General features: G+C 44.4%; 1 protein-coding gene across 1 annotated transcript in view; it reads right to left on the reverse strand.

Moving 5' to 3' along the window:
• The window catches only part of si:dkey-247m21.3 (5-hydroxytryptamine receptor 4), a 130,718-nt gene extending 121,427 nt beyond the window's left edge, over positions 1-9,291 (reverse strand). Inside the window, exons 1-3 of the mRNA XM_060934872.1 lie at positions 9,263-9,291; positions 9,012-9,155; positions 8,124-8,324 (exon numbers count right to left, since the gene is read on the reverse strand). Coding sequence (XP_060790855.1) covers positions 8,124-8,324; positions 9,012-9,155; positions 9,263-9,291 — 374 coding nt within the window. The remainder of the gene's footprint in view (positions 1-8,123; positions 8,325-9,011; positions 9,156-9,262) is intronic.
• Between the last annotated feature and the right edge of the window lie 3,447 nt (positions 9,292-12,738).

Genomic DNA, 12,738 nt, shown 5'->3' on the forward strand with positions numbered 1-12,738 from the left:
TGAATTAATATCTCATCAATTTATTATTGGCAATACCTATCAGTTATACTTATAGTATCTAGACTTCTGAGGGCACTAATACTACAATACGTGTCTCATATGTTACTTGTATGCAACATATACTGGTCTATTTTGTTACCTATAAGATATGAAATTATCTTGACTTTAGAATATGGAACACAAATTGTCTTAATGAAAGCTTTAGTTCTTATTAGCTTCTAATTAGTGATACCTAAAGCTCTACTTTAGAATATGAGACACATGCTGTAGCATTAGTGACTTTCAGCTAAAAAGAGGTGAACTATTTGATTAATTCAGAAAAAAAATTACAGTAATTTTTTATCATTAAACTAATAATAATAATAATAATAATACATGTTGTTGTTGTGCGTTTTTATTATTCCAATAAAAATTATTTATTGCACATTATCACTGTTAGGGTTTTGCTGGGATTCGAACCTGGTTTGTTGGTGTGATGATCCAGCAAACCCCCACTAGGCCACCAGGGGAATGACTCAAATGCAGAGGCGTGAGGTGGAAGTAGAAAAAGTAACAAAAGGTTTATTTATACTATGTACACTATATACAATCCAGGGCAAAACAAAAAAAAAAACAAAAAGTATAATTCAAAAAGAAAAAGGCAAAAATGCAAAAGCTCAGAAGATCCACAAAACACAGTACAAAGGAAACTGGAGATAAACATAACAGCACAAAGACTCCGTGACAAGAGGACTGAACTCAGGGGTATAAATACACAAACTAATTAAGGACACAGGTGAAGATAATCAGGACAAACAGGCAATTAACAAAAAACACAAAACACAGGAACAGTGGCGGCCTCTAGAGGCCAAAATAAACATGACACGAAAAGGAAATAACAGCGGCCTCTAGAGGCCAAAACAGTCCTAGTCCTAACAGGACCCCCCCCCCCCCCCCCAAGAGCGTCTCCTGACGTTCCCAGGGCGATCCGGATGGGCCGAATGGAAGTCCCGACACAGTTCTTTATCTAGGACATCCCGAGCAGGAACCCAGCAGCGCTCCTCAGGACCATAGCCCTCCCAGTCCACCAGATATTGCAACCCGCCGCGGACCCGGCAGGAGTCAAGCAGGCGATGCACAGTGAACACAGTCTGCCCCTGGAAGATGCGGGGGGGTGGGGGGTTCCTAGGGGCAGGGGCATACGTAGACGTCAGTACAGGCCGCAACAGGGAAACATGGAAAGTGGGGTTGATCCTCAGAGTCCGGGGCAACTGGAGCCGGTAGGAGACAGGGTTCACCCTGCGCACCACCTTGAAGGGGCCAATGTAGCGAGGAGCAAGCTTGCGGTTCTCCACCCACAGCGGAAGGTCCTTAGTGGACAGCCAAACCTGCTGCCCAGGGCGGAAAGTGTGTGCAGGTCTTCTATGGCGGTTGGCCTGAGTCTGGTTGGTTCTGGAGGTCTGTATGAGGGTCTTCCTGACCTTGCTCCAGGTCTTGCGACACCGTCTCACATATTGGTTGACCGAGGGCACCCCCGCGTCCTCCTCCTGGTCCAGGAACAGAGGTGGCTGGAACCCGAATTGGCACTGGAATGGCGAAAGCTTGGTGGCCGATGACTGCAGGGTGTTGTGGGCGTACTCTGCCCATGGCAGCCAGGTGCTCCACGATGTCGGGTTATCCATAGCCAGGCCTCGCAGGGTGGTTTCCAGGTCCTGGTTGAGCCTCTCCGTCTGACCATTGGACTGTGGGTGAAACCCAGAGGAGAGGCTGGCAGTGGCTCCGATGACCTTGCAGAACCCGTGCCACACTCGGGAAGAGAACTGGGGCCCTCGGTCTGAGACGATGTCCTGTGGAAGACCAAAGACTCGGAAGACATGATTAAATATAAGTTTCGCTGTTTCAAGAGCAGAGGGGAGTTTGCACAGAGGTATGAAGCGGCAGGCCTTGGAGAATCTGTCAACAATGACCAAAATGACCATGTTACCTTGTGACTCAGGGAGACCCGTGATGAAGTCGACTGCCACATGGGACCAGGGACGCCGGGGAATGGTCAGAGGATGCAGGAGACCCTGGGGACGCTGTCGTGGGTTCTTGGTTCTGGTGCAAACCTCACAGGACAGGACAAATGACCTTACTTCCTTCTCCATGTTAGGCCACCAGAAGCGTCTTTTCAGGAAGTCCAGGGTCCTCCGAGCTCCCGGGTGGGCGGTGAGAGGGGAAGAGTGACCCCACTGGAGAACCTTGGCCCAGGCTTGATGTGGGACATACAAGAGGCCCGGTGGCCTCGTCCCAGGACCGGGGTCCTGGCGTTGGGCTCGTCGAACAGCCTCCTCAATACCCCAGCGGACAGGGGCCACAATCCGGGACACCGGGATAATAGGCCCAACTTCATTCTCCCTGTTAGTGGCAGAGAACAGCCTGGACAGTGCGTCAGGTTTGGTGTTCTTGGAGCCGGGACGGTACGAGAGGTTGAAGTCAAACCGACTGAAAAACAAGGCCCACCTAGCCTGTCGAGGGTTCAGTCTCTTGGCTTGCTGGAGGTACTCCAGGTTCTTGTGGTCAGTCCAAACCAGGAATGGATGTTGCGCTCCCTCCAGCCAGTGCCTCCACTCCTCAAGGGCCAGTTTGACCGCTAGCAGTTCTCGATCCCCCACATCGTACCGGGACTCCGCAGGACTCAGGCGGTGGGAGAAGTAAGCGCAGGGGTGCAGCTTTCCTTCCGAACGTTGAGAGAGTACCGCGCCGACACCACTGTCCGAGGCGTCCACCTCCACGATGAATGGTTGGGAGGTGTCCGGGAGGACCAGAATGGGTGCCATGCAGAAGCGGGCCTTGAGGTCTTTGAACGCCTTTTCTGCCTGAGGAGACCAGCCATAAGATCCACCTGTCCCTTTGGTGAGGTCTGACATGGGTGCTGCCACAGAACTGAAGTTCCTGATGAACTTGCGGTAGAAGTTAGCGAATCCTAAGAACCGCTGAACCTCCTTAACGGACTTGGGAGTAGGCCAGTCCCGGACGGCCAGGGTCTTGGCAGGGTCCATTTGGAGTTGGCCTGTCCGTACAATAAATCCCAGAAAGGAGACCTCGGGAACATGAAATTCGCATTTCTGGGCCTTGGCGAACAGATTGTTCTGTAGCAGCCTCTGGAGAACCTGGCGGACATGGTGGCGGTGCTCCTGCATGGTCTTGGAAAAGATAAGGATGTCATTGAGGTAGACAAAGACGTACAGGTTAATCATGTCCCTTAAGACGTCGTTGATTAGGGCCTGAAAAACAGCTGGTGCGTTGGTGAGTCCGAAGGGCATCACCTGGTATTCGTAGTGCCCAGACGGGGTGTTAAAGGCAGTCTTCCACTCGTCTCCCTGTCGGATACGGATGAGGTGGTATGCGTTCCGTAGGTCCAACTTGGTGAAGACGGTGGCACCTTGGAGCAGGTCGAAAGCAGTGGACATCAGCGGAAGGGGATATCGGTTGCGCACAGTGATCTTATTCAGGCCCCTGTAGTCAATACATGGTCGAAGCCCCCCATCCTTCTTGCCGACAAAGAAGAAGCCGGCACCAGCAGGTGAGGTGGAGGGTCGAATGAACCCAGAGACCAGGGCGTCTTTGAGGTATTCCTCCATAGCCTTGCGTTCTGGCTGAGAGAGGGAAAACAGTCTGCCACGAGGAGGGGTAGTCCCAGGGAGCAAGTCGATGGCACAGTCGTAGGCCCAGTGCGGAGGAAGAACGGCGGCCCTGCTCTTGCTGAATACCTCCTTGAGATCCCAGTACTCTGTGGGAACTTGAGATAACTCGGTGAGATCAGGGGGCTCGGCAGGAGACACAGGAGAGCTAGAGAGCAGACAAGAGGCATGGCATGCAGGGCCCCATTCCACAACCTGGCTTGTTAACCAGTCTATGCGAGGGTTGTGGCGAGTAAGCCAAGGAAGGCCTAGAATAACTGGGAAGGAACTCAGGTGAAGGAATCAGGTGCAGGGATATTTCTTCCTTGTGACCTTGAGACTGGAGGAAGACTGGAGAAGTAACTTGAGTGACTCTTCCATCACCTAATGCTTGGCCATCGAGGGCAGACACAGACAGAGGGACTTCAAGAGGTGCAGTAGGTATATTGATGCTTTGGGCGAAGTGAATATCCATAAAGTTCCCAGCCGCCCCTGAGTCTATCAAAGCTTGACAAGAGTGGACAGACTCACCCCAGGAGATGGAGACCGGGATGTAGATTCCTTGGCCAGGGAGTCCGGGAGAGAGGGTAGGCCCCGTCACAACCCTCCCTCGGCTGGACGGGGCGGTCCTTTTCCCAAGAGTTCGGGACATGATGCTCGGAAGTGACCAGGCTTGCCACAGTAGATGCAGCACTTGTCCCTCCTTCTGCGCTCCCTCTCAGATGCGGAGAGGCGAGTACGACCCACTTGCATGGGTTCTGGACAGTCACTGAAGGAGGTAGACGGTCTCCAGGTAGAGGTAGGGAGGCTGGGGGGCCTCAAGGCTTGGTGGCGTTCTCTCATCCTGTTGTCCAGACGAATAGCATGTGAGATGAGGGTTTCGAGGTCACTTGGGCATCCAATAGAGGCCAGACCGTCCTTGATGGGGTCAGACAGACCATGGTGGAAGGCTGACACCAGGGCAGTCTCGTTCCATCCACTTACTGCTGCGAGTGTTCGGAACGAGATGGCGTAATCTGCGACGCTTCCTCCTTGCCGGATGGACATGAGCTTTCGGGCTGCGTCGGTACTGATGTCTGCCTGATCGAAGACCCGAAGCATCTCTTCAGAAAACAGCTGGAAATCAAAGCACTCAGGTCCCTGTCTTTGCCAGATAGCAGTAGCCCAGGCTCGCGCCTTACCAGCTAATAAGGTGATCACAAAGGCAATCTTGCGGCGATCCGTAGTGTAGGTGGTAGGCTGAAGCTCAAAGGTGAGTTGACACTGGGTAAGGAACTCTCGGCACTCACTGTGCTTGCCGTCATACCTCTGTGGTACAGGAAGGCTGGGTTCGCGAGGTGAAGAAGGCAGCATGGCAGGAGGCACTGGAGCGGGAGCTGGATCAGGAGCAGGAGCAGGAGATGCAGGCAGAGATGTCAGCTGTGCCAGGGTTTTCCCAATTTGCTGAAGCAGTTCCTCGTGGCGAGCAAGGGCCTCACATTGGCTGGTGAGCGTACGTCCATGAGCGTCCATGGTCGCTCCAAAGCGTGTCAAAGCTGCCATAATTCCCTGAAGGTTGGCCGGGTAGACAGTTGAAGCAGCCTCTGCTGAGTCGGTCATGACGGAGTCTTTCTGTTAGGGTTTTGCTGGGATTCAAACCTGGTTCGTTGGTGTGATGATCCAGCAAACCCCCACTAGGCCACCAGGGGAATGACTCAAATGCAGAGGCGTGAGGCGGAAGTAGAAAAAGTAACAAAAGGTTTATTTATACTATGTACACTATATACAATCCAGGGCAAAACAACAACAACAAAAAAAAAAACAAAGAGTATAATTCAAAAAGAAAAAGGCAAAAATGCAAAAGCTCAGAAGATCCACAAAACACAGTACAAAGGAAACTGGAGATAAACATAACAGCACAAAGACTCCGTGACAAGAGGACTGAACTCAGGGGTATAAATACACAAACTAATTAAGGACACAGGTGAAGATAATCAGGACAAACAGGCAATTAACAAAAAACACAAAACACAGGAACAGTGGCGGCCTCTAGAGGCCAAAATAAACATGACACGAAAAGGAAATAACAGCGGCCTCTAGAGGCCAAAACAGTCCTAGTCCTAACAATCACAAGTAATGATGTATTTATTAATCATTTTCACAAAACAGGTTACCTATTATTATAGTAAATAAACTGTTTTAAATAAACAAGTATCTAATTTGGGCTTTACTGAACAAATAACTTTAATGTCTAATATGCGTTCCTTAAAATAAAGTGTTACCAAGAAAATTATTATTTTTTTAAATTGCTACTGGGAATTAATGTTGGTGTGATCGGTAATTAATCAGCAATTATTATAAAGAGCCATAGATAAATACTAGTGTAGGAGAAATGTAAGACTTAGTAATTACATGCTTAAGACTCAGTAATTATTAATTACTCAGCCATTAACTAGTATTTCTTAGTAGTTAATAGGAATAAGATATTGTTTATGAAGAACTACTCATTCATTCCTGCATAGTTACCTATGAGTTGTTGTCCATTATTGTGTATGGAAATTGTGTATTATTACCTATGAAGCTATGGTCACACTACAGTTCGCGATGCTTTGTGATAGATTATTGATAAAAATTAGGCATTTTGGTGGCGATGCATAGCGATATACAGGTGAGCTAAAAGTTGTGGTCACACAGCAGGCGAACACTCGACTGTCACACCTTCGCGCGCTCAAGCCTGGCACAGCTTGAGCAGCCGTGCACGCTCATGGAGTGCGTTGTGCATGCTCTTGGGACCCAGTCATTATGAGAAACACTTGATACTGATTTGAGCATGCATATGATGACACTTTTCACAGAGACTTTGCGAAGTATTATCTTCACTGTCACGTTTGTTTCTAGCCATGTTTATGACTCTGGTTAAATACTCTGCTTTCTGTTTTGCTTTCGTCTGTGTTTTGTTACTTTGACCTTGCCTCACGTTTTGTTTTTGTAAATATTACGCCTGCTAATAAACACTCTTCCTGCACTTAGATCCGTCAACCACCACATACTTGACAATACTTCACAGTCTCTGTGAAAACACAGTCCTTATATGTGTATGCTGATTGCGCTCAAATCAGCATCAGGTGTTTCCCATAACGACTGGGTCCCAAGCATGCACACAACGAGCTCTGAAGGATCCCCGAATGTAAATGCACTTTTTAAGACTCAGTGAATGTTAGGCTCTGCTGAGCCGCTGTGTTGATGAGGGTTCTGCGAGCATCGTGGATACGGATTCATTACATATCCCCGTCTGCTAAATACATTGCTGGCATTTAGCAGATGCTCTTATCGTATTTAGTGACATACAACATACCCAGAGCAGCCTGGGGAGCAGTTGGGGGTTAGGTGCCTTGCTCAAGGACACTTCAGCCATTCCTGCTGGTCCAGGGAATCGAACGGGTGATGTTTTGGTCCCAAAGCTGCTTCTCTAACCATTAGGCCATGGCCTCCACATGGATTCGAGACAAATACATCTCAAGAGGCTCCCTGAAGGTTCTCCGAGCTTCAGGAAGTATTCCCAAGCCCATCTGCGAGTATTCACTGCTTGGTTTGCCAGTGAAAACATCGTCACCAAATTTCAATGCATGCATTGAAATTTTTCATGATGTTTTTGTTATTTGGCCATTCATGAGGCGGAAACACCAAAAATCAACTCACAAAGCTCAGAGAACATATGCAGTGCATCACACGATTGGTGGCGATGCTACCAATTTTTCATCACCAAATATTCGCAAACCGAGCTGTAGTGTGACCAGGGCCTGAGTGTTTCCTATTTGGCCTTGAATGGTTGAGAGCAATTATCATTGTTTCAATATTTTAACAAAAAAATGACAAAATTATGAAACTTAAGTTATATATTTTGTTTGTTTCAAAACTGATGAGTCTGGAGAAGCTCTTGACTGGGAGTCACTCAATCTGAAAGGATTTAATAATAAAATACACAATTTATAATGTTTAGTTCTTTCTAAAGTTAGCAACAGGTAACAGAGCCCTCATATTGTTTCTAAATATCATGCAGTGGGAGACTTGTAGAAGAAAGAAATTTAGTAATAGCATAATTCTCAGAAAATTATAATCAGTCTGTGAATTTAAAAAAAAATGTACTGATAAAAAGAGCAAACATGACACTGAATCTGAAGTGCATCCAGACACATTAATGTCACAAAGCACCAATCAAATTTGAATGATTAATAAACAGACACATCAGCCTTACACCATGTGGGTTATTAGCATTGATTTTCAATGACATGCTCTAATGAAGGCTCTCTATCATTATGATAAAAAGGCCCATGGTTATAACAAGACCGTGCAACCCAGATGGCTAACAAGGCAGCTGTGTAATAAAGGGGAAGTGCCATGCAATTCAGCTCACAATGATTATTCAGAGTAGATGGTCAAATCTTAATTTCACCTCTCAAGGGCTAGTTAATAAGACCTCATTAGCTTGCCTGATGCTCGTACCTGTCCAGGGCAATGCAGCACAGGTGCAATATAGATGCTGTGGTGAGCAGTACATCCAGCGAGGTGCGCACCAGGCAGAACGTCTCTCCGTAACTCCAATGGCTTGTGATGAGCTCTATCGCTGCAAACGGCATCACTAAAAGAGCCACCAGGAGGTCTGCAAACGCCAGGGAGACAATGAAGTAGTTGGTCTTCTTCTTCCTAACATTTAGTAAAAGGGACAAGCCAATTAAATCAGATATAGTCCTATCAGTGCAGCCTATGTTCCAAATATTCACCTTCAGATGGAACTACAACTGTTCTTTTTTATCATATTATGCAGAGTAAGAAACCTCACCAACAAGTCTGTTTGAGACACTGAACAGCTCCACAAAGCCAATTAAATCATGCTGGTTCTGCTATGTTAAACTGGTGGCTATAAGAGTAATATACTTAATTTATGAGCTACATTAGCATCTAAATGAAAGAAGCAAACTTCAGACACCAGAAAGCTATAACAATATTGTCTCTCCAGCAGTAGCTATTTAACTTTAGTAGCAAACAAGCTAGGTAAACTTAGGCGAGGTATATATTATATCAAGTAATGTATACCAAACAATAGCAAGTTAGCTCACATCAGCCTAATTGTGTTGGATATTATGAGTAACCAGTTGTCAAGATTCAAATAAATGCAAATATAATTCTAATTATTTCAGTTCATTAGCACTAATAAGATTTTTATGACCTTTTACTCAATAAAGTTGCAGATGTAGAGCTTCAATAGCTCTACCATGATTTTTTGTGCAAATCCTGTTTGTGTGGACACCTGCATGGTGACAGGCGATAAATCAGTGTAAACTGATTCATTCATTGTTTGAAAGACACATCACTGACAGGAAGTGACTTCACCTCAGCTGCTTGTCTCTCGACAGTGCCACCATCACCAGCAGGTTACCAAGGACAGTCATAATGATAATAGATGCCAGAAAGAAGGTCAGAATGATCCTCTCCAGGGGGTTAAAACTGTTCTCACTCATCACTTCATCAACTGATCTGCAAGCAAACAAAGACAGAGGAATCAACACAGGAATATGCCTTAATGCTAGGATAAGAGTATAAAAAAAAGCATCTAAAAAGTAGTGTAATATGCGTCTTCTTACTCTTCTGTCGGGTTGGCCGTCGTGGCCATCACTGGTCATCTGCATTGAGACAGTCCAATGGGATTCCTCCACACTAAACACTGCAGCGCCTCTGCAAATGTTCAAAACTCAATTTCTCACATCACAAAACTTAATCATGTTCCTGCAGCATGAAGTTCATAGTGATAGCACTGGGACCAAATCAAATCATAGCTTTCAGATCCAAACGTCAGAATAAACAAACCACAATCCAAACATTTGCAATGTGTGCTGCTGAGATAATATCATTGTTTTCCTTTAACATCTTCACTCCTACATTAACCCCTTCAATGCCCTTGGACGAGTCACGTACTTCATGAAATCTTTTACCGCTGTGCCTTATGACGTACACTATCTCGTCATAAACACCTCCTTTTATATACCTTATATGACATGTTACTGCGAGTTGGCCTAGTGGTTAGTGTGTCTGCCTCTCAAGTGGGAGATTGCGAGTTCTATTCACGGTTGGGTTATACCAAAGACCATCATAAAAATGGTACCCAGTTACTTGGAATACATGGACCCTTGGTGTACATGGTGTTTTCAAGTACTAGTAATTCACGTTTATGGACAGGTTCTCATTGACAAGACCCGTTGGTTTTGGGGGGGTTTGGATGTTTTTGAAGTTGTTTTTGATTACTAAAGTTATTTTTACTCTATAACAGTGGGTTTTTTTGTGATTTTTCTATACAAATATTAAAAATATAAAGTTTTGAACAAGTTAGAGAAAGATTATCAAAATATCCCAATTTTGACCTATTTTTGTCCGATATGACAATTACAATTAATTATGAGTGGCAGCCAAGAGGTTAAGATCTTTCTAATTTTGCAGTTTTGTATGATCATGTGGTCATGTTGATGGTGGTATTCAATCATTACAAATCAACAAATTCACCATAACCTCACACAATCAGATGCATAGGACAGGCTCCAGATTCACCACAACCTTGACCAGGATAAAGCACTTACTGAAAAGGAATGAATAACTGATATTTATGCATTTGTATACAAAAATTAAACACTGAGATATGTAAGGAACCTTGGGGATGTACTGTTAGAGGAAACTAATTAATGATGGGCTGGTGTGATGAAGGTGTAATAGAGATACTATTATCACCCAAAAGCTGTTATGTATGGGATAATGCATAGTGAGCCATTCATTATTGTGAATTATTATACATACAGGCCACTTTTTCCATAGAATAAAAACATGTATTCTATTCCCTTCTAGTGGGTTTATTGATGACATGCAATATTGTTATTATATCGCTCATCCTCCATGTATTACACCACTCTCCCCAATGGAGAATGAGCATGCAATATTGTTACAATATTGCACGTTGTCAAGACAACACGATGTCACACATCAGAGCTCATGTGAATATCCAATGACAAAACTTTTCTGCTGCACATGCGCAGAATCATTTCTTTGTCCACTGGGAAAGAGAGAAGATGAGGCTAATCCAGTGCTACTGCTAGGATTAGCTATGCTATAATCAAGCACTAAATAAATAAACTAAAACCTGAAATCAAAGATGTGCTGAACACCCAAAAGGCTACCAGAACTTCATTATATATTCTTCAGGCATATTTACAAGAGAAAAACATACCAACGGACATCAAAAAACTGGGAAAGAGACACATCGGAGATGCAAAACTTCCATGCTAGCGAGTGACTGACAATTTGTAAACAAACATGGCCACAAGGTTTGCGTCATTAAAAGCGGAAGATTTTGAGAGAATTTTGGCTGCCAGGTCGTTCCGTTGTGTGTAGCTGTCAATGTTAATTTTAAAAGTAACTAAGTAAATTACACAGGGAAAATAATAATAATATTTGGCTTGACTGTGCTAGCATTGGCCTTCGCTAACACTAAACCAGCTGGAAGGTAACTGGACTGCCGTGCTAACAGCACCAAGTCGCGGGTAAGCTAGCGTTGGCCTTTGAGAATGCTGATATGAAGAGAGTGCGTATGTATAATGATATTGGCTGGCTTTATTTTTCGTGGTCTATCAGATATATATTCCATTCTGCTAGCATGATACTGAACTCGTCTTCAACTCGTTCAGTATCATGCTAGCTGAATGGAATATATCTAATAGACCACTCAAAGCCAGCCAATATTATTTAAATAAACCCTGACAGGGTGATGGAGGACCCTGATGCAAAGTGGAGGCTTGTTGATTTAAAATAACTTTAGAGATTTAAAAATGATTTTATTGATTTAAAAATTATTTTATTGCATCTGCTAATGACGTGGTCCATAGCAACAGTCCATTATACAGAAATAAACTATAGAATGCCATAATTAACCAATCAGTGTCAAATATTCAATATTCATGTAATATTTTCCTATAACAGCATGTCCCAAAACGATTTATTCCTCTTATACCACAGCAATTTGCAACAACTACAATTTTTTACATTTATTAATGAATGACACATTGTACTATTTCTGTGTATAGTTACATTTATGTTGAGGAATGTTCACAAAACAAGTTCCTGTTATCACTTACATTAAAGTAGTTGTGAACAGTCATTTCCTCACCAGCCTCTCTTTTTCTCTCCTGAAGCTAATAAGACAAAGTTATAATAGTGTGTAAGCTGTTACTATAGAAATGATAATGATTTGTAGCTACACCACTGTCAGAACTGCTGCTATAGAAAGTTATACAACAGTTAGTTCTGGTCCACCAATTTGACTGTTCGAACACCATTCAAAGAGTGTTGATATTTAGTTTATAATATATGTTTGTGTTTTGTTTGTGTGTGTTCTGCCTCCAGGCAGGTCCTTCCTTATAGCTCCCGTTCCATGGCGTGTCTCTTGATCATTACATAGGGGCTACCATTCTTTACTCTGTCCAACATTCCTGTTTGGGGTTTTCCAGGAGGCCTCCTCCCTTCTATTCTCGCCTCTATTACTAGCGGGAGAAGATCACCATGCCGTAGGGAATGACCAAGCCATCTACTCTGTCTTCTATTGATAATAGATATGATAGCTTTCTTCTCACCAACACGCCGTGGTACTTCTTTGTTGTTTACTTTGTCCGACCAAAAGATGTTCAAGACTTTTCTCCAAAGCCACATCTCATAGCTCTCCAGCTTCCGCACATCCTCTTTCTTCAAAGATCATGATTCGGCCCCATACAGTAGAGTACTCCAGATGACAGTCTTAATAATTCTCTTTTTCAGATCAAGGCTGAAGGCTTTTGTGAGCAACTCCTTTCATTTAAAAAACGCGTCCTTCACACGGGCTATTCCTGATCTGATGTCTTTCTCACAATATCCATCCTGGGTAATCAGACTCGCAAGATAGTTGAAGTGTGCTACTTGGCTTAGTTGGTTGCCCCCAAGGAAGATTGCAAATTCCTCACTAGGTCTCTTACGGATTTTCATTACCTTGGTCTTCTTAAAGGTCCCATGGCATGGTGGTTTGTTGATGCTTTAAACGGGCTCGTGG

The sequence above is a fragment of the Neoarius graeffei genome, chromosome 12 (assembly GCF_027579695.1).
Source record: "Neoarius graeffei isolate fNeoGra1 chromosome 12, fNeoGra1.pri, whole genome shotgun sequence".
NCBI classification, from domain to species: Eukaryota; Metazoa; Chordata; class Actinopteri; order Siluriformes; family Ariidae; genus Neoarius; species Neoarius graeffei.